This window comes from Suricata suricatta, chromosome 9, assembly GCF_006229205.1.
Source record: "Suricata suricatta isolate VVHF042 chromosome 9, meerkat_22Aug2017_6uvM2_HiC, whole genome shotgun sequence".
Taxonomy (NCBI): domain Eukaryota; kingdom Metazoa; phylum Chordata; class Mammalia; order Carnivora; family Herpestidae; genus Suricata; species Suricata suricatta.
In genome coordinates this window covers 25,424,311-25,449,311 of record NC_043708.1, presented here as the reverse complement: position 1 = coordinate 25,449,311, position 25,001 = coordinate 25,424,311, and the positions used below count along the sequence as shown (strand labels likewise).

Sequence of the window (25,001 nt, the reverse complement as noted above, 5' to 3'; positions counted from 1 at the left end):
TTTATATTGCTACAGCAGTGCATGAGTACCAACGTGGAGGATTTCTCATTTTGGAAAACTTTGCCAATTTTCCAAGGCAAAAATGGTATCTGAAGAGGTGTACTTGGCTTTGTAAGGATGTCTGTTGGCAGATAGATGATAGTCTTTAGTTCTCCATTATTTGCCTTCTGATACTGCGCTCTGGAGTTGGCAGGCTGCAGCAGGTTGCATGTGGAGGGAGGCGCCTGGCTCAGCAACTTCAATGGGGAGCCAGGGAAAGCCTAGGAGCAGACGTGCCATTCTCTAGACTAGCATGAGGGCCATGGCATTGCCATGGTGGAGATGGGCTTTCACCTGTGCCCATGTACGAGGAAGCTTGGAATGTTTCCGTGCACCTATGGTGAGCCTGGGAAAAGGTGCGGGCAATAAAACGGGAGCGATTTCTTGGGAGGAGGTTTTAATTTGGAGTGTGACATATCGTGTCAAGTGATCAGTGATTTTGCTGTTTGCTCTGTAATCTGTGTTTACATGGGCAGATATGGGCAAACACGAAGAAAGAAAAGGTCACCTATTAATCCTAGCACCTGGAGATAACCTAGTCACATTATAGTCCATTGTTCAGAGTTGTTTTTTGTGGGTTTGGTTGTGGACATTGACTAACTTAACTGCTTGTTAACACAACTGCTTGTTTACTTCATATTAGCTTGTCAACTTTCCCTAGTTATATCCTACAACCTCAGATCTATCTGTCTGTATCTATAGCTATCTATGTATCTATATATTTCCATTTTCTCTTGTTTAATATTTAGGCTGTCCCAATGTTTCACTATTCATGCAGTTGCACCTTGGTGCACAGGGACCAGGTTTGTTAATCAAGGTTGAAGTTGCTGGCTTAGTCGCCTTGTGTGTGGAGTATTGGAAATAGCACTGAGTGGGAAGAGGAGACACATCTAGGGATGGTGCTCAACTGTCTGTGTTCCTGGAGAACTCGCCGTGCGTCTGTTGACCTAACTTGTACCTGAGGAAGCTTCTTGGTGTGGGAAAATCAGAGTCACGGGGGGCTGGCACCCAGGGAAGCCAGGGCTGTCCCAGAGCATACCTCCACCGGAGCTCAACACTAAAACACCATGGCAGTCGGTGTAAGTGAGACCCGGCCACCGCCACACAAATTCATGGTCAGAGCCGGGTAAAGACAGGGCACCGAGCAGATGTGGCCAGAGCTGCTCTTTCTAATCTGTGAGCTATACAGATCTGGAAAAAAAAGAGACAGAACTTCTGTCTTGGGGCTAAGGACTGACCCAGATGATGAAAATCTCGGTTTGGGTTTCCATTTTCCTTCCAGTTGGCAGTTTTCAGCCAGAGACGGTGGCTCTACTTCTGTCCCCACTAACCTGTGTTTCTGGTTGTGATTTCAAAAAGTGCTGGCTTTGGAGGGCGCAGGCGTGTGTAGGCGCACACACGTGTGTCAGCGAGAGGAGAGGGGCTGCCTGGGACTTAAGCAGGCTGCCGTTTGCCTGAATGAAGGCTGCTCACGGCTGGGCTTGACCTGGTGCCAAAAAACTAGCAAGAGCGAGAAGGGGGAGGTTGGGTTTCTACAGCTGTTGCCGCAGCCGTGCACTAGCCTTGGGACAGTCCCCGGGGGAGAATTACCATTTGTCCAGTTGACACTGGACTCGAGCTGGGCCTGTAGATGTTCCCCTGGCTCTTACTGATGATGGGGGCAGGGCTGGGCCTGTGCCAAGGCCTCCTCACTAACTGGATGGAGGCACACTGGAGGTAGGAAGCAAAGCACAGCATGGACTCAGGGGCCCCACAGGGCCATTAGTTCCAACCCCGCCTCACAAGTGTGGCCCAGAGGACTCTTCTCGTCCTGGGCCATCATTCCCCGGGCCAGTCGAAGCCACACCGCCCCCAATCTTCTTCTCTGGCGTCAAGTGCATGGAGATGTTTTTAGCTGGTGAGTTTAGGTGCATCCTGCTCTTACACAGATTCTCTTTGTGGCATCCATTCCGTGCACACCATCCTAGTGCTCCTGGGGCTGCCTCCAGGGAGGTGGTCAGAAATTCTGTGGGAGTTGCAGACCTTGCACTTTGGATTGCTCCTTGGTGGCCAGCCCAGCTGAGTGTGAGGCAGTCAGAAGGGGTTGGGCGAGTGGGCTCTGCTATTTCAGTTCTGAGAGGGAGCCGAGAGCGGTACTTGGAGCAGGATGGTTTGTGGTGGCCGTGGCGTCAGAGAGATGGCTTTTTTGGCTTTTTACTTTGAGGATGCTGTGATGGTGTGTGTGTGTTCGTTTTAATTTTTTAAAAAATGTTTATTTTTGAGAGAGAGAGAGACAGTGAATGAGCAGGGGAGGGGCAGAGAGAGAGAGAGAGAGAGAGAGAGAGAGAGAGGGAGACATAGGATCTGAAACAGGCTCCAGGCTCTGAGCTGTCAGCACAGTGCCCGATGCAGGGCTCGAACCCAGGACCTGTGAGATCATGACCTGAGCCAAAGTCAGACACTCAACTGACTGAGCCACCCAGATGCTCCTGTGTGTGTGTTTAAAAGGCACACAGGCAAGGGCTGGTTGTTTTTCATCCCTTCATTTGCCCTTGGGGCTGCTGAGGGCGCCTCTGGCTCTCGGTTTTCCTATTTTGCCACTGTCCTCACGGACAGGCAGTTGTTCCCGCCCGCGTGGAGTCCTGCGCCTCTTCACCCAGGCGGCTGCCTGCTGTTTTCTGCTTGCAGAAACTCCAGGAGGGGGAGGAGGAGGAGGAGAGCAGTACCAACAAAGTCCCCTCCGCTGTGTCTGAGGAGCACCTCTGAGAGGAAGAAGGTGGCGGCGACTCAGGGAACACGGACAGTACCCCCCACCTCTTCGGTCAGTGCTCACTGCCAGCACACAGGTCTTCCCTGCATCAGCTTTTGGAGGGAAGCGGCTGGAATATTTGTGGCTTGGACGGCGGTGCCTCTGTCCCCCCCTCCCCCTCTCCACCCCCCGGAACCTACTGAAACGCTCGTGTGGTCTGGTTGGGGACGATGGCACCTTTTACCAGATGGACTCTTCATTCCTGCCTCTCCTCCTTGTAGGGCACAGGAGCCGGGGTTGGGAGAGGCTGGTGGAGGGCGGTGCTGCCCTGACTTCCCCCTTCCCCTCCATCCTGCAAAGAGAGAGCCTGCAAAATTATCACGGAAAAGAGAACTTATTCAGGATATTAACTTTTTCTAGTGTCTTAAGACCCTTAGAAGCCCAGTCCTAAAGAGAGGCAGCTACTCGGGATGAGGGGGGCTTTGGGGGTCGGCGGACCGGCTGCTATCGCTCTATGGGAAGAAGCACCATCAGAAAAAAGACTGCATCAGAACAATCCCGTCAGGACTCGGCCTCGCTTCTCCTGGCCTCGGGTTGGGGTCTGCTTCCAAACCCTTTCCTGAGAGCAGATCACACGAGACATCAATACGCTTGACAGCAGTTTTGCTGTGGCCGTGAAGGAGAAGCCCATTTGGGAGACAGGACTGCCGAGGCCGGTGAGGGTGCTCGTGAAGGCAGCTGGGAGCTGTGGCAGCCTGATCTGGGAACGGTTCTTTTCTACACATATCTCTGCCCAGGGACTTCTGTGTGGGTCAGAGTCACCTCTGATGCCTTCATGTGGACACTATCTTGGGAAACTCCACCATCAGCCTCTGCGCTTGCTCTCTCTGAAGGGAGGGAAATCCCAGCCAACTTCCCGTAGCCTTTACTGAGAGCTAACCTTGATTCATTCCACGCTGAGAAGTCCACAGCTGCTTCCGGGAGATGAGAGGAGAGGGCTGGAAGGAAAGGGGGCCCTTGAAATGGGGAGTGCTTGAATTAGATGCACCTGCCTCTGGGGGGGACGGTACTCTCATACCTGCCCCCCTTCCTGCCCTCTTTCCTCCAGCAATCATCCTTCTAAAACTCAGATGTGAATTTTAAGGGAGTCCCTTTAAACCAACTCAAGGTGACTTCCTCTCCTGTCTAGCCTGTTGTCTGGCTCTACTCATGGGCTTGGGTGGTGTCCCCTGAAAATAAGACATTTTAGTAATTTCTCCTACATACTGAACAGCTGTGATCATGACCATGGTGCTGTTGGGCTGTGGCCACTGCCCCGGGCTTGGCAAATGGGAGCAGCCTGGGGCCGTTGGTGGCAGCGCTGGGGTGCCTGGGCCACTGCCTGAGGAGAACCAGGTGTGTGTGTGCGTGTGTGCACATACGTGCATGTGCGTGTTTGTGAGTGTACATTCTGTATGTTCCAGTTGATAGAAGAAGTTCACACTTCTGGTGGGGGGAGTGATGGGGGGGTGGAAGAGAGGTGGAGAGAAAGTGCGTCTTCCTTTTGATTAGGAGAAAGGTGCTTACTCTTCAGCTCCTTACAACATTTTAACAGAATGTTTACCAGATCCATTTGTTCATTTTAAAAACATACTTTGTATTTTCTATTTGTAATGCCAGATGTTTTTAAGGCAATAAAAGAGTCTCCAAGCGGTCTGCCTTGTCATTACGTGGGGCAGAGGTGTCTTTTTGGCAGTCCTGAGATTCTGGCTCACTTCCGGGGCCTGGGACTAAGGTGCGGGAGGGGCTGCGGCTAGAGGAGCAGCTCCTGTGGCCTTCTGCATCGGTGGGTCCTGTTTACACACCTGTGACCATCCCAGTGGGTGACTTTTTAACGACAAGGCTGTAAGAGTGAACGTTGGCCTCCGTGGTGCAGCTCAGTAGTCGGCAGGTGACCCTGACCGCTCTCTGTGCCGTGTATACTCGCAGACAGTCCTGTCGGGGTAACTGCTGATAGGGAGCCCACTGTTGTTTCTGGCTCTGCCTCAAAGTGTGGCTGCAGTATTTGTCCTAGGACCTACCATCGTGCCCTGGCCAGAGTCCACACTTTTGGCGTCTGCTGCCCTGTTACTGTTTTTCTTCTGATCTGTCCTGCCCACTGCCGCTTCTCCCTTCCTAGGGGTGTGTGCCCTGTGCGGTTACCTGGACGTGCAGCTGCAACCAGCTTTCTGTCCATTTCTTTCCTAGAAATTGCACTGTGCTAGTGGCGTTCTGGCATCATTCTCTGGTAGCAATTCTTAGCTGGAGGGATGTTATGGATTCTACTTTAAATCATCTCAGAAGAGAGCCAAGACTGGCTGTTAAAGAAATAGAATATTGATTGTGTCTTCTAACCACTCTAAACATTTTTTTTAATGTTTTATTTATTTTTGATACAGAGAGAGACAGAGCATGAGAGGGGGAGGGGCAGAGAGAGAAGGAGGCACAGAACCAGAAGCAGGCTCCAGGCTCTGAGCTGGCTGTCAGCACAGAGCCCGACGCGGGGCTCGAACCCATGAGCGTGAGATCTGACCTGAGCCGAAGTCGGAGGCCCAACCGACTGAGCCACCCAGGCGCCCCGTCTTCTAACCACTCTAAATCGTGTCTTTAAAAAAAATTTTTTTAATGTATTTTATTTATTTTTGAGAGACAGAGAGAGACAGTGCGAGCAGGGGAGAGTCAGAGAGAGAGAGGGATGTAAAGAAACTGAAGCAGGCTCCAGGCTCTGAGCTAGCTAGCTGTCAGCACAGAGCCCAAGGCAGGGCTCAAACCCACAAACTGTGAGATCATGACCTGAGCTGAAGTAGGACGCTCAACCCAGTGAGCCACCCAGGCGCCCCTAAATCGTGTCTTTAGATCCTTTGTAATCTTGTCTTTGCTCATCTGGAATCACATTTCTATGACACATGCTCAGAGGCTCCAAAGCCAAGTCATGCATGTTTTTATTCATTTCTTAGGTGGCCTCCACATGGGTCTACGCTTATATGCTAACTCTGTAAAATCACTGCTTTTTCTACATCAACAGCAGTTTGGTGAAGGAGTGATAGTCTGTATCACTGAGCTATTTTTCTTTTTTTTTTTTATCTTTTAAAAATGTTTTATTTATTTTTGATACAGAGAGAGACAGAGCATGAAAGGGGGAGGGGCAGAGAGAGAAGGAGACACAGAACAGGAAGCAGGCTCTAGGCTCTGAGCTAGCTGTCAGCACAGAGCCTGACGCGGGGCTCAAATCCACGAACGTGAGATCTGATCTGAGCTGAAGTCGGAGGCTTAACCGACTGAGCCACCCAGGCGCCCCAACCGAGCTACTTTTCAAGGTGTATCGTTGTTGGCATGTGAGGCCTGGTGTTGCTGCAACCACTTGTGGCATCATAAAGGAAGCCAGCCTGAGGATGAACCGACACAGGAGGGCAGAGCTGAGTCCTGATCAAACCATTCCTGACGCCTACATCCCCTGAACTTGTTAGTTTTGTGGGCCAATGTTATCTTGTTTGAGCTGGTTGAAGATGATTTTGTTCCTTTCACCTGAAAAGCCTTAACTGATAGAGAATTCCCAATGCACTTAAGTATCCCCATCTTTAAGCATCTTACCCTGCCTTTGCAAGCCCCCGGACCCCCCTTCCTGACCTCTCACCTTTCTCTTCCTAACTTCACTATTCAGTTCTTACTCTTTGAACAAGATGGTTCCTACCTTCTAGATGCTGTTTCCTCTACCCTAAAATGTCTGCCTCGTAAATGAAGACATCTGATGCCTGGGTATTCAAGGCTCAGCTCGAATCCTGCCCCCTCAGGGAGTCCTTTCCTGATAATCTGAATTGTGCGCCCCCTAACCTTCTTGATTATCATACCTTGTACTCTAGAGTTCTTAGTGTCTGAAGTTGTTCTTTTGTATGTTGCTTTGTTGATTGTCCGTTTCCTGGACTTCATTGCAAGGGCCACAGGAACAGAGATGTTGCCTGGGCCATCATTTCTTTTCCTCAAGTGTCTGGCCTGGAGTTAAATGTTCAGTAAATACTTTGTTGAAATAATGAATGGGTTCTTGGGTCTACACACTGTGCCCCCGGCCAGCGAGGAGCCCCTCAGAATTGTGTTCGGAGGGCAACGAACTGCTCCAGCCCTTTCTCATTGGGGTTTCAAGCTCCCCTTTCCATGGCCAGGCAGCTGTTCCTGCTGTGCTATTTTCTGCCTCTGCTTTCTCAAGGACCTGTTTCTTCCTTAGCAAGAAAACAAGAAAAGGTTCTGATGGTGTGGCAGTGAGCTCAGAATCTTGAAGGTGGGGAAGGAGAGGCAGATTCAGGAGAAATGAACAAGTGACCAGAGGTGCTGGAGGCAGCCTGGTGTGCCTGGGTTGTTGAGCTGTCCTGCTCATTACGGTGTATTTGACTAGCAAAGAGCTGCGATTCTTCTCCGCTACAGCTCAGAGGAGAGCAGGAGCGCTCCTGGCTTAGGGGAGGTCAAAGTACAAGGACTGATCTGAGCAGAGGGTTTTTCTATTTATTACAAAATTCATTACACAAATAACAGCTGACCAGAAGGTCTAAAAACAACCCAGACTCTTCCAAGCCCGATCCACTTGTAGTCACAAGGATAGAAGCCGTCCTCACTCACAGGGGAGCCCTTCTTAGAAGAACTGCCCGTTTCTCAGATGGTTCAGAGTCTCAGGTCCAGCAGCAGAGAGGAGCCCGGCCTGGGAGGGCAGCCCCGAAGCAGCCCTTGGTGGCAGCTGCTCTGGGCGAGGCAGCAGCTGCAAGTGTCAGAGTTCACGTGTTCCCACCACACAAGTCAGATGAAGGGACGAAAATAAAAGGGAAAAAGCAGAAGGCTGGAAAAGGGTCCTGAAGAGGCTGCTGGTGGAGGAAGGGCACACAGTGGGTTGCTAAGGTGCTGGCAGTTTCTTGATCTGGGTCAAAGTATAGGGTATCCACCTTCAAATGATTCTTTAAATTGACGCACACATTACATACTTTTCTGTTATGAAGGTTATACAGTATTGTAAACATTTTTGAATCAAAGAAAACCCCAAATGTAAAAGGCTAGCAGGCGGTCATGGGACTCAGGATGGTGCAAAAAAGAAGAAATAAAAGAGGAGGGAGGATAAAGGTAGGGGACAGCCAGGGTGGAGGATGGAGTCTCGGGAGTTGGTAACGTTTGCCTCAGTTTCTCTTCTTCTGTCTGGATACCGGTTCTACTTCTAGGTACCGGAGCCCAACTAGCATACCCAGGATCGAGAAACCTTCAATACAGAGAGAAGGTTCGTGGCTGAAACAGGCACCAGACTTTCTGACACCCCTGTGTGCCTGCCCCCCTGCCCCAGCCCGAGGGTGCAGTTCCCACGGGAGGTCTGGGGTGCTCGGATGCTTACTTGCCACCATCAGAGGTGCCAGGACGCCAATCGTGGGGGCTGCGGTCCCAAAGACAAACAGCTCGGAGAGGAAGTGCCCCAGGGCGAGGAGGAACGTCCAGAGTGTGATGTGGTACAGCCTACGAGACAGGGGACAGAGGTCCTGCTTGTGGGGTGCAGAGGAAGAGTGGTGGTCTGGCTCCGCGCACACAGAAACCAACCCAGGGAGCGATTACAGCTAAAGGGAGGGGAGACTTGAGCCGGAGAAAGACCTGTCTGCTCGACCACATCGATTCGCCCTCTGCTAGGGCAAAACGGAAGGTCCCTGCTGCCAGACAAAGAGCACGGTCCGGACAATCAGGGTGGGTCTCCGAGTGTGGCAAGGTAGTGAAGCCAGCTCCAGCACAGCGAGCCTGGGTTAGGGCAATCCTAGCAGTGTAGACAGTTTGGATCAATCACGCTCACATATTCTACTCACTCGGCTCTGGTGCCCAAGCCCACCTGGCAGGTGTCTGTGGTGCCATGAATGGGGCGTGAGCAGCCAAGGACCTCTCTGGGGCTTTTAAATGTTCTTGCAATGTGGGCTAGTTATTTAGTATCTTAGCCTCGGAAAATGGCCAGATGAGGACACAAGTGATAATCTCAGGGGGAAAGAACTTGTTCTTCTGTGTTGACGAAGAAGTGGAGAAGAGTTCGGTTACAGGACAATTGACCACATGGATCGGAAATTCCTTTTTTAACTAAGAAAAATTTTAAATTATGAGATACTTTAAACATACAAACATTGTGGGCAGGAGAATACTCTAACTAACCTGTATGCAACCAATACCCTGCTCTAGCAAACCTGGATGTTTTGACATTTTTGCTTCAGATCCTTTTTTTCTGAGATAAAACATTCCGGATCTCAGTTAAAGCATTCTGTGTATCCTGATCCCCCAGACTCCATTCCCATGCCTCCCGGCCCTCCCTCCAAAGGAACTGATACGTTAAATTTGATTTTTATCATTCCTGTGCATGTTTTTATACATTCAGTAAACACATATGTTTGGGTGTTGATTCTGAATTTCTGGTTGGAGAGGAAATAGAATCTCTGTAGATCAGAAGAACATGGACCAGAGTCCCAGGCTAAAGATGGCTAGAAACACAAGTCAGCATCTGTGGCTATCCTGTGTTCGAAGAAGGGGAAGTGAATGGGTGATGATGAGGTTAAGTCTCGTTCGGAAAGCACAGCAAATGAGAGACACACCTCTTACACCTATCAGCAATTCTTTAAAAGAATCATTCAGTCCTTCCTCCCTCCCAGTCACCTGGAGAGGTAGAACAGTTAGACTAGTCTCATTTTCTACGTCAAGAGACCAAGATGCAGAGAAAGTCAACAGCTGATCCTTGAGCAACATGGGTTTGAATAGCATGGGTCCCCTTATACGTGATATGTGGATTTTTAAATGTTTATTTATTTATTTTGAGAGGGAGACAGAGAAAAGTGTTGGAGGTGGGGGGCAGAGAGAGGGAGACAGAATCCCAAGCAGGCTCTGTGCTGTCAGCCTGGAGCCCAGCATGGGGCGCCATCTCATGAACCGTGAGATCATGACCTGAGCTGAAATCAAGAGCTGGATACTCAACTGAGTCACCCACACACCCCTATATGTGGACTTTTAAAGATAAATACAGTATAGTACTGTAAATGAATTTGTTCTTCCTTAGGATGTTCTTAATAGCATTTCCTTTTCTCTGGCTTACTTTATTATAAGAATACAACATATAACACAGATAATGTACAAAATATATATTAATCAACTTTCTTTTCAGTAAGGCTTCTGGTCAGTAGTAAGCCATTAGTAGTTAAATTTTGGGGGCGTCGAAAGTTATATGTGGATTTTCAACTCTGGGGAGCCAGCGTCCCTAACCCCCATGTTGTTCAAGGGTCAACGTGAACTTGCAGCTACGAACATCGTTACTAGGACTGAGACAAGAGCCCATTTTCTCCTTTTCATTCTTGGGCCCCAGGCTGTTTCCACTAAACCACACTGCTTCCAAAAATACATGTCAATCTAGAACAAGTCAAACTATAGTTTCAAGTTCCAAAAAATAAAAATTAAAAAATTAAAAAAGTTGGAGAGATCGCAGGGTTAATAGCACGGCTTCAAATCCCACTTGAGTTGGTCTTCCTCAGTTCAAATTAATTGGGTCTCTAATATGTAGCTCTGCAAAATCAGGAATGAAAGCCATTACCTCCCAGGGCTGCTAGGAGACGTAATCAAGGTCACGTAGATAAAAGCGCCTGGCATAATGAGAGGTGCTCGGTAAATATCATTACCTCCTCTTTCTCCAAATGCTGAGAGCTTAGATACGACAGAAAAACATTTTAGTGGGAGGTTGGTATTCTGGTGGCCTTAGCCACGGACCTGAGCCAACTTTCCACTTTGGTTGTGGGGAGGACTGTTGGAAAGAAAGCTCGAGCCCCCTCCAGTGGTCAGCACCGGTTACAGCATTACGTAGACAGGAGGCTGTGACCGTCCGCAAATGTTCCACGCGAGTGTGAGTACCGCGAGTGTGAGTACCGTAGAGAGGCACAAGATTAGGAGTCCTGGCTTCTTTTACCCTCACTTATGGACTCTGCATCAGCATACAGCAGTTTACTTGTGGGCTCCTTGTTTCATGGATTGTGATTTCTGGTCTTTCCTACTTCTTGAGGAATGTGAGAATAAGGTATTTGTGGGTGGCTGTTCTAAAAAAGGGAACACACTACTCTACTTCTTTAGCAGAGAAAGGCTGATTCTTCAGTAAAGAAGTGGAGGGGTGTGATGCAGGTCACTGGGCCCATAGCAATGGCCAGTGGCTACTGACTTCCAAAGCAGTTTCAAACTTTAAAGACCTGTTAGGCCTATTATGTGGTTTTTTTTTTTTTTTTTTTTTTTTGGCTTGGAAAGAATAGAACGTTATATTAACCCCTTATTATCAATGTTCTGGGCTAATGTATGAGAATTAGCAGCTCTCCAAGGGGAGGGTCACACCAGACATGCTTGGCACCTTATTTCCAACAAACGGATGCTTAAGCCCTTCCTTCCCTTACGTACGTCTTGTTGTGGATGTCAATGGCACAGAGGCAGCGAATCACTGATGAGAGCAGCGTCCAGATCCCAAAGGTCCGAGCCTGGAGGCCATTCACTGTATAGCAGAAAAAAGCAAGAGTGTTGAGAGGGGAGGAGTTATGCTCCCTACAAACTCCTCTCACCTCCCTGGTGGTCCCTGGGGGGCAGGCTGCTGAGTGGGAACTCCCTTGGGCTGGGCAGAGGGGAGGCTCTGGTGCCACACATGGGAACTAGAAGGAATGGAAGGAATTACAGAATGAGAAATGCTCAGCTCCGCTTCACATGCGGGGGAGTTGCAAGAGCAGAACCCAACATGGGGCCCACTTAGGCAGTGACTCCTCAATGGCAGAGTTTATGCCTCTGTCCAGGAAGCCACTCTGGTGCTGGTGGAGTCCAGCAAGTCTGGGGTGGCACAGGTTTGGGGGAATGTTGCACATAGTGGTTTGTCCATGCAAGATGCCTAGGCGGTCAGTACACTTTCGAGGCTGATGCAGGAGAGAGCTCAAAAATACTGGGGCTCATCTGGATGCCCAATCTGGTCTTGAAGAGACCTAAGTCTTCTCTTGGGTCCAGATCTTTATTGTTTGAACAAGGCCCAAACCAAGCTGCTTTCCTGGGCACTTTGTACTGGGACAAAGCACTGCTTCTTTGTGTTTGCTGAGGACACCCTGTTCTTGGTGGCTTTGTTTGACATTGCTGTACTGAATGTCTTGTCCTGGAAGTGTTGATCATTGTCTACCACAGCTGTGGTTCTGGACCCTGGGTGTTTATTAGACTCAACTAAAGAAGTTTTATAAAGTTACCAAGGTCTGGGAACCAGACCAAAATTAAATCGTACTCTCTGAAGGTAGGCCCTGGGCATAAAGTATTTTCTAAAATCTCTCCCTGGGTTGACTGCAGCGTACAGCCATTTACCTAAGGCATCCTGTGGCCGGGAAAGTCGAAATAGTGATAACAGAGATGCTGCCTTTGCTGGTCTGTTGAGCAAGAGAAATTTCAAGGGACAAGACTGGTAACTGAAAGGTCTATTAACGTTCATTTGGGCATTAAGGATTTTCCATCCTTTGGAAAACCAGACAGTGATACCATTTGACAACCCTTAAGACCTTTACATGGTAGTAAGGTGGGGAAAAATTCCATATGCCAACCAGATATCTAGTGGTTGGCCCTGGAAGGCTATAATCTTTATAAACCAATTTGATTGCTTTTCTGAGGAAAAGATTGAGGAAATGTCTCTAGTTAGTGTGCTTCACCAGCTCTAACCAGGTTAGGCATCAGGTGACATTCTTCGGCGTGCTCCAGAATACTGTGGTCATCAGCAGAGTACCACAACAGCCCCCAGATTAGGAGGAGGAAGGCGGTCTCTACTTCTGGGCTGGAGACACCCACCTACCCACCCCACAGTTCTTTTGCACAGCTATATGCCCTTGAGAGAATCACATGATGCCTGGACTTTTCTCTCTCAACTTTAAATTTAAAGGATCAGACCAGGGGCGCCTGGGTGGCTCATCTGGTTAAGTGCCTGACTCTTGATTTTGGCTCAGGTCATGATCTCACAGTCCTGTGTTGGGCTCTGTGCTGAGCATGAAGCTGCTTAAGATTCTTTCCCACCCTCTCCCTCTCTCCCATTTGCGTGTGCTCTTTACAAAAAAAAAAAAAAAAAAAAAAGGACTAGACCAGATCACCTCTGCAATCCTGTGAATCTAGAGTCATCAGAGGGCAGTGTTTGAAGGTGAAGAAGTGAACTGTCCCACCCGCTCTGTCAGCTTCTTTACTCCTATTGTACTTGAGTTTTGTTCAAAATGAGCCTTAGCCTACTTAGATTCACTTTATGTGGAGATGTTGCAGAAAAATGAGCTAGGTCGGAGCCCAAATCTGGGTTAGCTATAAATGACACGAAATTGTCAGCTGCGTGAAATGGTCCTGCAGCTCAAACACCACTACCCCACACTCCGATGCACGAAGTGCAGGCTGAGACGCGCAAGGGGTCTCAGCAGAGAGGCTCAGGAAGCGGGGCCAGGCCGCCGGAGGCCTTCTAGGCTTTGCTCCGGGAGACAGCCCAGAGGAATGTCGGCTACCTTCTCCGGGCCTCTTCATGGTTCGGGAAGACGTTGGTAGTAGCTGCCCGCCTGCAACACAGAATCTAAAGCATACGGGGCGCAACCTGGTTTCTGGAGAGGGCCGAGATAACATGAAAGGCTGCTTCACAGCTTCCTAGTGGGGCACCCAGCGTCACCAAAGAATCTTATTTCCTCACTCGCCCTTGTAATACTTTTTGTATTGCCTGTAAAACAGACAGGACAGTATAGGTACTCAGACAAGCTGGGGGGGGCGGGCGGGAAGGGCCGAGTGCTGTCCACAACGTCTATTATTCCACTGGCTGCTAAAGGGTAGGTCAGCCAGCGTTGGAATCACCTGGGAAGTTATGAAAAATAGACTCTTGGGTCCCACCGAGGGGTGGGGTGGAAGTTTCAGGAAATAAGTTTGGAGAAGAAAATGGGCTTCTCGTGTGTTCATTTTTAAATTTCCTAGGGTTGTTCTCACGGACAGCCGGGTCTAGGAACCACAATTTAGGCCGCTCCCGCAAAGGAGGAGACTGTCCGACTTCTTACCGAGGTCTGGCTTGCCGGTGTAGAGCTTTTCGTGGAGGAAGGTGTGATCGCGGAAGCTCTGGAGCGTGTTTCCCATGGCGATGATGGACACCATCACCAGCCAGCTTCGTAACACGTTCAGGAAACGGCTCATGACTCTGTCCAACCTGAGACGGCTTTTCGCCTTGGAAACAAAGGCCAAAAAACATGAGCCAAGTTAGTCTTCTTCAATCATGAGCTCTCTGACTTGTGGAGTTAGCTGGTGTCCAACTCAACTTAGTACTTAGGGCTGTACTAAGTTCACCCAGGCCATCGCTCTGTGAATTGCTTTACAAGTCTCTGAGGCGCACTTATTTTGACATACTATTGTTACTTCACATGCTTAGCATATTGCTTTTGGATATTTACCTAAGGTGCTAACCTTCACCTAGAGTGAATAAGGCTAAATAATGCAGTGGCTGGAAATGGTAAACCTAGCCAAAAAAAAAAAAAAAAGGGGGAGAAAAAGGGAACAGATAAAAAGGAGATACACAAATTTTACTATAAAGTAATAAAATGGTTTTTTCTTTAAAATTTATTTATTGAGACAGAGAGATGCTAGGGGCCACATTGACCTCGCTGGATGACACAGTCACAGCGAGGAAATGGCAGACGCTTGCACAGCTCCTGCCATGAGAAGCGAAAGTGGTATCTCCTTCTACCACTGTCATATTGGGAATGAAACTGCTGTTATTGATTAGGCCTTGCAACGTTCCAAATCAGACTGGTATTTCCCACACAGATACCTCATGAGGAGAAGCATATTCCCACCTCTACAGAGGAGATTTTTAGACAAAGCACTGCAGACGTTTGTGGAAAGGCTCTTCTAATGAGCCTTGCAGACCCAATACATAAATTATTAGGGAGGCTAAGAACAATTAACTCTGGCCCGGAGAAGGGCTGAACTTAGAGATAAGAAACAGACAAGGACCCGACACAAGTTGCTACACATACCTTTGTTAATTGGAGCCACAAATACCTTCCCTTACACTGACATCCGTAATGAGGATGGATAATGAGGATGAGTAAGAGTAACTAAAACAGAAACTCATATATAAAGGCCAACACATTTAGGGCCCCAATGGTGTTTGTACCCTCAGCACCAAGCAAAAGTGTTTACACAAGCAATCTACTTAGCAGTCCAAATACATTCTTCCTCTTGTAAGCCAGACAAAATAAATCCTAGCCTGTCTATAGATTATTCAACCTATGACTTAATCAGCATTATTGATATAAACAAATGAGTACATTATCTGCTTTTCGCTGAGAACATCCTGTGTCTTCTTATTTGTGAGATTTACTACCAGTTCAAACAAATGTATATGATATCTGTTTTTCACTTAGAACATCCTGTTCTCCTCTTAGTTGTGGAATTTACTAGCTCCCTGTAATTAGGATAGTTTTGCCAGAATGCCTCTGTAAAACTTATATCTGTACACTTTTCAAAGCACCCTATGATAGAGATTTGTTCGTTGTTTCCACCTGCTAATGTCCTGTGATTGCTTAACCTATAAATAAAAGACACAAAAACCGACAGAACAGAGATGCCTGCCTGGTGATCAGAAAGAAACTCGAGGCTCTCTCACTCCCTTTTGCCAAAAGCGACCATCCTTCAGGGACCCCTGGACCTGCTGGAGCAGGACTCCGGCAGAGAGAGAAGGAGAAAGAGAATCTCATGAACTTGGAGCTTAATCTCACAAACTGTGAGATCATGACCTGAGTGGAAATCAAGAGTTAGATGCTGAACTGAGCGAGCCACCTGGGCGCCCAGTGATAAAATGGACTTCTGAGTAAGACTTCTAGAAACTGGTCTCAATATTCAGTTATTATACTAACAGTGGTGGATCCACAGTATATTTTGCAGTAAGTGGCACAGTACCTATTTTTGTTTAAGCAACTTCTCCACAATGTTAGCCTTTTCTCTTGGTTGGAATCAGTCTTTTATTACCTTTACCTCTAGCCTAGCTTTTTTTTATGTCATTCTTTGTGAGGCAAGGGGCTCAAAGGTGACCATTAATCTACACAGTTACCTGCCTGGCTGCCGCTGACAGATCCTTCCAAGCACATAAAAGCCTTATACATTAGAGTGGAACCCATGGCGTGAAGGCAACATTTACACGCTCAGATTTTCTCTACTCTGGTTCTCAGGTACATCATGCTTCATAAGCTGAATAATATAAAGGTTAAAAATCAATGGATTGCTGTGACTTGAGCAGTAGCAGGAAAATTATACAGAGAATGAAACAGCAGCATCGGTGTTGGGTTGCAAGAGAAATAGTACCAGCTAACAGTTATTGGGCACTTGAATATGCCACGCACTCTGCCAAACACCTAACATACATTATCTCATTTAATCAATCCTTAAACACGTGGGTAGGCACTATTACTCTTTCCATTTTACAGATGAGGGTTGGCGTAGAGAAATTAAGGGATTTGTTGGTAACCCAGCTACCATATGGCAGAGCTGAGATTCAAACCATGATCTGTCGGGACTCTAGCTTGAAATATTGCCTCACTGTTTCAGAATAGTTTGATGAAGTTTCTGTTTTTTCGAAATGAAGTTCCTACTTTTCAGCAAGACAAACATACTACATCCTCTTCTATCTCAAAGTTGTATACAAAGTTACTTACATTAATTATATGCTTTTTGTTTACAAACGAAGATGAACCCTTGAGGGTCAATGACTTCAAATAACTTGATTTAAATAAAACTCACGTAGGGAATTTAATAACAGAACTACTTCTCATCTTCACTGTAGTTTTTGTTGTTGTTGTTGTTGCTGTTTTGTTTTTGGTTGCTTTTTTGCTTTCCCCAGTTTATCAGTTGTCAGGTTAAGTTCTTGGGCCTGAAGTGGTCATAAACTATCAGGTTTCCTTTGTCACTGTGCAGAAGTTTCAGTATATTATGCTACACAGCTGCAATAGATATTAAAGTCAGCAATGGCCTGACAGTGTGAAGCACTTAAAAGAAAAGTAAAACTCTAGAGGAGGGAGCCCAAATTCCTCAGGGAATGGTAGATCACAACAGTGGACCTAGTTGAGGGCCAGAGAGAATAGATTCCCCCATCTTTCAAGATACTCCCCCTCCACTGCCTCCTTATTTTCTCACCATTCCACAATAGGAGACTCAGGCTTTCTCCGGCCAGGGTCAGAAAAGCCTGACGGATGGTCTCCTTTTTGAGGGAACTTAGGCCCATCTCATGGAAGCTCTCAGAAATCCCTACAGATAACTGATGAATGCAGAGCCTGGGCACTCTTCCGAACTGCTCTACCAATCCCTCAATCCCATTTCCCTAAAGCTTTAGGGCTTCCTAAAGTATCCAACATCTATTCCCAAATTTTCTCCTGGCCTGGCCCGGCAAAGGTGTGGTCTTAAAACTAGTCAGGGGAGAGAAGGTTCTTATGCTGCTCTAATTATTCATTACCTGTGTGATCCTGGGTGAGAAATCTGCAAAATGGAGCTCGAAAAATACCTATCGCAAGGGTTATTGTGAGAATTGCATGAGACAGTGAAGGTTCCTTGCCCTGAGCTAGGCTCATAGTGGCCGCTCATTCATTCATCCATTCATAGGTTTCCCTACCAAGCCTTCATCTTCCTGGTCCGAGCTCCTCCTCCTCAAGGTCTCTCGAACCCCCTGGTCCCCCAGAAGGTTGCCTCCCAGGGATCTTCCTTCCATCCCACGCCCATTTTTCCAGACTCCCGGGATCCTCTCCATCAGATGGCCCCAAAATACATCCCTCTCTCTTCTCCCCGTATTGTCCGTACCTGGTGACCGGACCCCCCAGTTGAGCAGCGGCGGCAGCAGGATGAGCAGCAGCAGCGAAGCTCCAAAACAGATCCAGCGAGGACTCCACCTGAGCCATTTGTCCTCTTCCCCCCGCCCACAGCTCAGCTCCAGGATTGGGTCGTTTCCGTCAGTCCTCGCTCTGATTGGCTGCTGCGGCTTTGCTCGAGCAGGAGATGGGGCGTGAACCCCTTCCCTGCCAATCAGCGGGTGCCGCTTCTCAAGCTTCCCCAGTGTACCGCTGCTCACGCAGTAAGCCCTCTTGTTGAGCGTGGCGGAAGAGTTCCGCGGCTGGACTCAACCCTTCAGGAGTGGAGGGAAAAAGAGCGGAAAAAAGAAGCCAAGGCTTCTGTTGAGAGCAAAGCTCTGCGCCCGCGCTGCGCCGCGGTGACGAAATTCCTTCGCGCCCGAAGCCGAGCGTTTTCAGCGCGGGGTGGCGGGCGCCTGCGCAGTGGCTTCCAGCGGGCGGTTGCTGGTTGGTTGTTGTAGTAACCGGGGAAGCAGCCGTCGGCGGCGGCCGTGAGCCCGGCTGGGGAAGGAGGAGGGTGGTAGGCGCAGAGCGCGGTCCCCGCCCGCCCGCCCCGAGCCATGGGACGATGAGACAGGTAAAGGCCTGCGCCGGCGCGCTCCTCTACCCGACGGAGGTTAGCTCCCGGGTCTGGGCGGGCGCCGGCTGCTGCACTTCCCTCTCGAAGTCTGGGATCAGCTGTTGGCTTCCGGGCGCGCTGGGCTGAAGCGCTGCGGCGGAGTCGCCCCTGTCCTTTCCGTGGGGAGCATCTGAGGACCTACCTGGGATTGGGGTGAGCCGGGGGTGGGGCTGAGGGGCTGATCTCTTGAGGGCGAGGACGCTTCTTGGGCGAGTTGTCCTTAATCTTCTTCCGATCCCCGTGTGGCTCCTCCACTCTGCTGGCAGCCTGCGACAGGTTTGGCATCCGTTCCTCACTTGGAGGTTTTGTTTGTTTCGTTTCAATTTAAAGGACTTACCAACATTTTGGGAAGGATCGAGAAATTCCATTGGGATTCCCCCGAAGGACGCCTTTGAAGTTATCAGATCGTGCCCATTCCCCTGAAGATCTGTAGGAATCATTATGGGGATCCCACTTTTTTATTTTTGGTCCTGTTTATGGTCTTGTATGTGTATATGAATGCATAGAAAAATAAGATTTGCAAAGGTCGACATCAGATGGTTTTCTCTGAGTGATAGGGTTATGGTCATTTAAAACATTTTCATTTTCTTTATCGGTGATTTCCATTTCAGCCCTAAACACACAACAAACGTACTTTTTATTATGACAACGTATTTTAAGTTAGAAATATCCTAATTTTAATGTCTTTTCGAGATTCAGATCATAGTTTGTGATTTTTAGTAAGTGAGAATAATTTTTGAGTCTTTGGAAGGACAGTGGTTTTTTGGTTTGTTTGTTTTTTCACCTGTTTATTACCTTGATTCAGGAGAATATAATACTCTTTTAGTTTAGTGGTTGAATTTGTTTAGGGGAAACATGAGGGCATTTTAGCTGTGTGCTTGTCCTAGAGTCCAAAGAAATAATTTCAGGGATCGTAAATCTTTAGTTTTTATTTTTAAACCAGATCAAGTGTTTCTAAGCAAGGAGTCTATGTTTTAGGCAATCGACCACCTACCTCAGGCTTTTCTAAAAGCTAAGTCTTACTGGATTTAATACATAAAAGAAAAATGAGAAGCTGAAACTTAATAAGAGCTCTTTATTTTATTATTATTATTTTTAATGACAGCTCTTTAAATACATAGAGGACAGACAGTATATTTGAAAAAAAATTCTGATTTTTTTGGCATTAGTGGGGCACTGTGACAGACGGTAAGCTTCCAGAGATTGGGCACCATTGAAATAAATATTTTTGTGACTTAGAAGATCAATAGCAATAACCAATAAATGGACAACTCTGTTGTGTTTCAAATCATTTGGCTTTCTTGCAGGAATCAGTGCCACCTAAATTGTTTGATCCAGTGAATCTGCAAGTAAAGGTCTCTGAGGCCCCCGTCTGCTGACTGCATGACAAACCCTAAAGGAAATGCCAGTCGTGGTGGCCCGGGACCTGGAGGAGACAGCATCATCCTCAGAGGATGAGGAGGTGGTAAGCCAAAAGTAAGTAAGTGAAAGCCTGCTTTTGACCCTTTGCCTTTAGGGTGGAAAATAATTTTTACTTACACCTTCTTTACCCAGTCCTTCTTTTGGTATAGCCTGACTCTAGTTTTAGTTTCTAGCCATGATTTTTATTTTTATTTTTTATAATTTATTGTCAAATTCGCTAACATACAGTTGTACACTGTGCTCTTGGTTTTGGGGGGTAGATTGCCATAGTTCATTGTTTACATACAACACCCAGTGCTCATCCCGACAAGTGCCCTCCTCCATGCCCATCACCCATTTTTCCATCTCCCTCCATCAACCCTCAGTTTGATCTCTGTATTTAAGAGTCTCTTATTCGAACCATGCTCTAAGTCAAGATGTTTTTAGTTGGTCACCATCTGCTATCTGAAATGAGATAAGGCTTTGTTTCTGGGCTCATGACTGGATGTCGGCTCTAGTTGTTACTTTTTGCGTACTCTTGATTGGAGCTCCTAACACAGGAGATTTTGATATTTGTAGATATTAAGGCAAAGTAGGCCTCCACACTCTGTGGACTCTGTTACATAGGTTATGTTATTTTCTCAAAAGCTTTTATAACCATAGAATAGAGGTCAAGTAACTTACCAGAGTAACTGTGGGGCAGTCCATTAGAATTCTATAAGCTGAGCCATGTCCATTGAGCCACACTGCTTTCCTGAGTTCTTTTGGGTAAGAGTCAGGTTTTTTGACTGCTGGGTTCTCATAATGATAATAATGAATAATGGTGATAAGTGCAGCTTATCACTTAGCATAGATGATGCTAAGGGCTTTAACTGATGTATCTCGCTGAATCTGAAGATGTTATTATTCCCACTTTACGAAGCTCGGCCATGCAAATATCAAAGAACTTTTCCAGGGACTCAGAGTAAGTGAGGGATTGAGACTCAGACCTAGTTTTCCTGGATTTTGAGGCACTTTGCTGTTTTGCCTTTTTAACATTATTACTTGACACAGAGAACAAAGAGAGAGTCTGACTCGAAGTTAAGATTAGTTTTGAAGATTCTCTGTGAGACTCCTTGGGTACTTATATGCTGTATAACCTGAAAAGTGGGGATCATATCTCCCAGGCTATTTTGTAGAGGTATGATCAGGATCAAATAGAATGATAGGTATGAAATTACTTTATAAATGAGGAAGTGCCATCAGATATTAAGGCATTATTCTTACTAGCTTTAATATTGAATTTAAAGTGGATTTCTTATGATAAAGTAGAAGATTACATTATTTAATAGAACTGCAAAAATTATTGAAGCATTCATAAAGCCTGGGAGAGAGGCTTCTCATCACTGTTAGGTCATAGAAAAAATAGAGATTTGACATTATATTTGGGTCAGTCGTTTTCAGGATAATTAAATGGATAATTCCCTCTAGTCACTTTAGCTTCTTGTGACTTTTTGCTTTCTGTGTGCTGTTGCTTACCTGTTTCACAAAATTTTTAACTTCTGCTGCACGCATCAGTCTTTCTGATTTCAAGATCATTCTTTTACTTCATGACTCTTTCTTTTATTAGTAGGCTTAAGAGTTGGGTCTGATGAGTATTAGATTGAACTCTGTGAAATTGCTGTTTTGATGGGTCAAAAATAGTCAAATATTGACAGCTTCAGATGGCTCAGCCTAGTATTATAGAAGGTACTCAGTAAATACTTATTGACTGAGTGAATGAATGAATAAAGGGAGACTCTATGCTTTAGATCACTAGATTGGGGTTCTTAGCTTTTTTTATGCCATGTATCCCTTATCAGAATAATATTTTTAGGTACTTACAATAAAATACATATCATCAAAAGTAGTACCAATTACACTGAAGTGTAGTTATTAAGATTTAAAAAACCCAAATCTGTGATGCAGTATAGTATCATGTGCTTTTTCTTTACTGCATTCAATAACAAGATTCTTCACTTAAAACGTGGGAAAGTTAAAATTTCTTTTCCAAAGACGGTAGCGTGGAGACTGGTTTTACTCAGTTGGCATGAGCTCATCGCCCCTGTGGCACAGTGTTTGGTCAACATTTATCGTGGGGGATGTTGGGAAGCATCTTAGTTGTCCGGACCACTGCTGTGATCTGGCAGTCTTGTGGGGGAGCTGCCAAATCGTTGTCCAGACTCATCATGTCTGATGAGGAAGACTGACCACAGGCGATCTAGTGGCAAGATTAATAACTACTATAAATGACACATGTAAATGATATTTTGAGGTACCTGCAACAACTGTGTAATAAAGTATAAAAAATCTGTAATTTCAGACAGGATCAAAGGCACAGATAATGCTTAGACCACTGTGCTGTGTTACCCATATTCATAATTGAGAAATGTGAAATTTCTAGTAGAAGTTAGTGAAAATATAGGTGTCATTCCCCACCCCAATCCAAATTTGTGGATTTTCCCTCTTCTTCCTTTCAAACTCCTGTTGACTTCTGACTGTTAACATTCTATCATGTCTTGTCTGTCAGACATTTATTTTATACATCAGGAATCGTAAGCCAATCTTGTTCACGCTTGGAGTGATAGGCTTTCATTTTTAAAGTTTTGGAAGTTATAAGGCCTAAAATCACCTAAGGATGTTGATTGATTCAAAGATGTGTATCCATGGCCATCTCCTTGATCTGCTCAGACCCCAAGACTATGTTAAAGGGCTAATGCCTGGCAGTCCTGGACTTCAGGCCTAGAAACTGTCCTGGCAATCCTTGTTTTGCATGGCATTATTTCAAATAGTAAATTTAAAGGGGCTCTTTTTCTATATTTTGCTAGGGGAACCCAAATACAAATTTGTATATAGATGTGAGAGGATTAGGTATAAGGTTTCTTACATCACTAAAAAAATAATTTTAATTCCTGTAATAAAAGCTGGCTTTATATCAGTTCATCAACATATACAAGGGGAAGAAAAAGATCGTCAACAATTATACAGTGAGTATGACAGCAATTCTAAGAAAGACGGCCTCACCATGGGCTGGAGGAGTGGGGGAGGCTCCGTGGCGGTAGTGAGATGAACTTGGCCTTAAGTGTGGCGTTAAGTGAACAGAAATGGGGAAGGCATTTCCAGCAGGGCCACTGGTACGGATAAGGCATAGGCACTTTGACTTATGTAGGCTAGATCCCAGGAGTGAATAACGCATATGCCTCACGAAATTGTGTTTTTAAGAACCAAAACGTTGTTAAGGCTTTCAATAAAGTGAACCGTCAAACCTTCTACTTCAGGAATCATCCAAGACTTATGTTCGTTCATGTCTATTAGAGCATATTTTCTTAACGTATACCAGTTTCTGGTATGAATGAAAATCTAAAGTCCTAATTTTCTGTTTCCTAACCATTTTCAATCTTTTGCCTTTAGCACCTCCTGGTGGGAGCGTGCTTTTAATGACAACGTAGCATCTGCCTTAAGTGTGTTTTAGTTGACCTTCTGAATTCATAACATGTCTATCCCCTTTTTTATCTTTTCATAAGTTGTAAGTGGAAGGATTTCTCCATCAGGGATTTGGCTTTCCATAAATAGCATAGCTAGGGCCTTGGCTCTTCTTAGCCGTGTATCTGTTTATTGAGTTCCTGACTCTTGTCACGTGTTTTAACTTGTAGCAGGGAACCATTGTTTGTAGGCAGGAAGGCAGAGTGGTGCCAGTTTGTAGCTAGTGCTGGATTGACAAGGAACTTTGCATCATTTGCAGAGTTTCTGTACAAGACTTTGCTATTTAGGCTGCCTAGTTTTTCTCTATCCTTTCACTTAGAAATACAGTAGAAAAATTACAGTTGGACGAGAGCCTAGGAATCCTCTGGCCCCATGCCCACATTTTATAGGTGTTTAAGATTAAAAAGCAAGCAAATCACAAAAAAATCCTTCTTGCTGAAAAGGGCCCCCGATAAATACCTTTTCTCACAAATGGGCATTGGTACCCAAGTCAAAAATCAAGAGCAGTAAGCATCCACAGGAAATGAACTGGGTATGGTGTTCTCTGCTTTTCCTTGCCAAAGCACTTTCAGCGGTTCATGCAAAGTCTCAAGGCTGCCTGGCAGCTTGTGCATTCAGAATGGGGATCTAGTTAAACGTGGGTTGGGAGGATCTGACTTGGCCCTGAGATTTGTAGTGTGACCTTTTTTAAAGAGGTGTGGTCATGTGAGTTTTTGAGAGTGGCCCAAATTTTGGCTAAATGGATCTTATTCTATTTAAGGAATTGATGAGTTTAGTTTCCCAGAGGGTTGGGTTTAAGGTGTTACGTATACAAAACATCACCGTAATGTGATTTGGAAGAGGGAAGCAAGGAAAGAGCCCAGGCAGACACTTGAGTTCAGGTACCTCTTCCCTTACTTAATGAGCTGTATGACCTTGAGCAAATCACTTACCCACTCTGAGACACCTTTGTTTTTCAGTTCCTAGTGTGGGCAAGAGGATTAAGTGGAACAGCATGTGAAAGCCCTTATTCCTGGCATGTAGTAGAGACTCGGTCATTTCTTTTTCTTCTAACTCCTTACATGAAGGAGGTTGAAGATTTTCCTAATCTGTGAGTAAATACACATCTGTCTAAGAATGATTAGGGGTACCTGGGTGGCTCAGTTGGTTGAGCATCTGTCTTCAGCTCAGGTCATGATCTCACCGTTCGTGGGTTTGAACCCCACGTTGGGCTCTGTGCTGACAGCTCAGAGCCTGGAGCCTGCTTCGGATTCTGTGTCTCCTCCTCTCTCTGACCCTCCTCTGCTCACGCTGTCTTTCTCTGTTTCTCATAAATAAATAAAAAACATTAAGAAAATTTAAGAATGATTAAACAGATTTCCTGAGAATAGAGACAGAGTAAAGTCAGAGGCCCTTTTCTGGAGAAAAATGTTATTCCACTTAATATAGGCTTCCTTTAAAATATGTGGTTTTAATTGGAGTGCTTGTATTAATTTTGGGTTCCTAGCTCAGAATCTTAGGATGGGTCATCAAACAGTCCCTTAAGAAGGGACTATAGGGTATAAAAGGTATTATAAATTATTGCAAATGCTGTATATTAGTTAGGATTCTTTATGTGTGCTGGGGATTAAAACATAAATTGTCTTAAGTAATAAAGGGAATTTTTTTTTATTTTCAATTTTTTTTCCCGCCAACCCCCATAAAGGGAATTTATTAACTCCTATTTAGGAAAGACTTGATGCTGCAGCTCCACGTTTGCTTCTCAGGATTTCATTCCTCTCCTTTTTCCAGTGAGGTTTCCACTGACTTCCTCCTTCACCGACAGCCCCGGGCTTTTCTC

General features: G+C 46.2%; 3 protein-coding genes across 10 annotated transcripts in view; 2 read left to right on the top strand and 1 right to left on the bottom strand.

The window, feature by feature from the left end:
- Positions 1 to 4,460, top strand: part of FLVCR2 (feline leukemia virus subgroup C cellular receptor family member 2) — a 57,118-nt gene extending 52,658 nt beyond the window's left edge. For 2 of the 8 annotated variants that reach the window (XR_003913761.1, XR_003913760.1), the window contains exons 10-11: positions 2,707 to 2,839; positions 3,049 to 3,139. Coding sequence is in view for 5 of the 8 variants with exons in the window: in XM_029953061.1 (XP_029808921.1) it covers positions 2,707 to 3,187 (481 nt within the window). In the remaining 3 variants the exon portion in view is untranslated. Of the gene's footprint in view, positions 1 to 2,706 lie in introns of all 8 variants that reach the window. The other 6 variants (XM_029953061.1, XM_029953065.1, XM_029953064.1 and 3 more) reach the window with 4 other exon arrangements.
- Positions 4,461 to 7,259: 2,799 nt separating this feature from the next.
- On the bottom strand, positions 7,260 to 18,025 carry ERG28 (ergosterol biosynthesis 28 homolog). Its single transcript, XM_029953066.1, has 5 exons — positions 17,615 to 18,025; positions 13,831 to 13,993; positions 11,204 to 11,294; positions 8,148 to 8,266; positions 7,260 to 8,018 (listed from the first exon to the last, which is right to left on the bottom strand). The coding sequence occupies exons 2-5, from the start codon at positions 13,961 to 13,963 to the stop codon at positions 7,939 to 7,941; spliced, it is 423 nt and encodes a 140-aa protein (XP_029808926.1). The 5' UTR covers positions 13,964 to 13,993; positions 17,615 to 18,025; the 3' UTR covers positions 7,260 to 7,938.
- A 318-nt stretch (positions 18,026 to 18,343) lies between these two features.
- The window catches only part of TTLL5 (tubulin tyrosine ligase like 5), a 274,511-nt gene continuing 267,853 nt past the window's right edge, over positions 18,344 to 25,001 (top strand). Inside the window, exons 1-2 of the mRNA XM_029952174.1 lie at positions 18,344 to 18,433; positions 19,588 to 19,756. Of these exons, the coding sequence (XP_029808034.1) occupies positions 19,683 to 19,756 (74 nt within the window). The 5' untranslated portion in view covers positions 18,344 to 18,433; positions 19,588 to 19,682. The remainder of the gene's footprint in view (positions 18,434 to 19,587; positions 19,757 to 25,001) is intronic.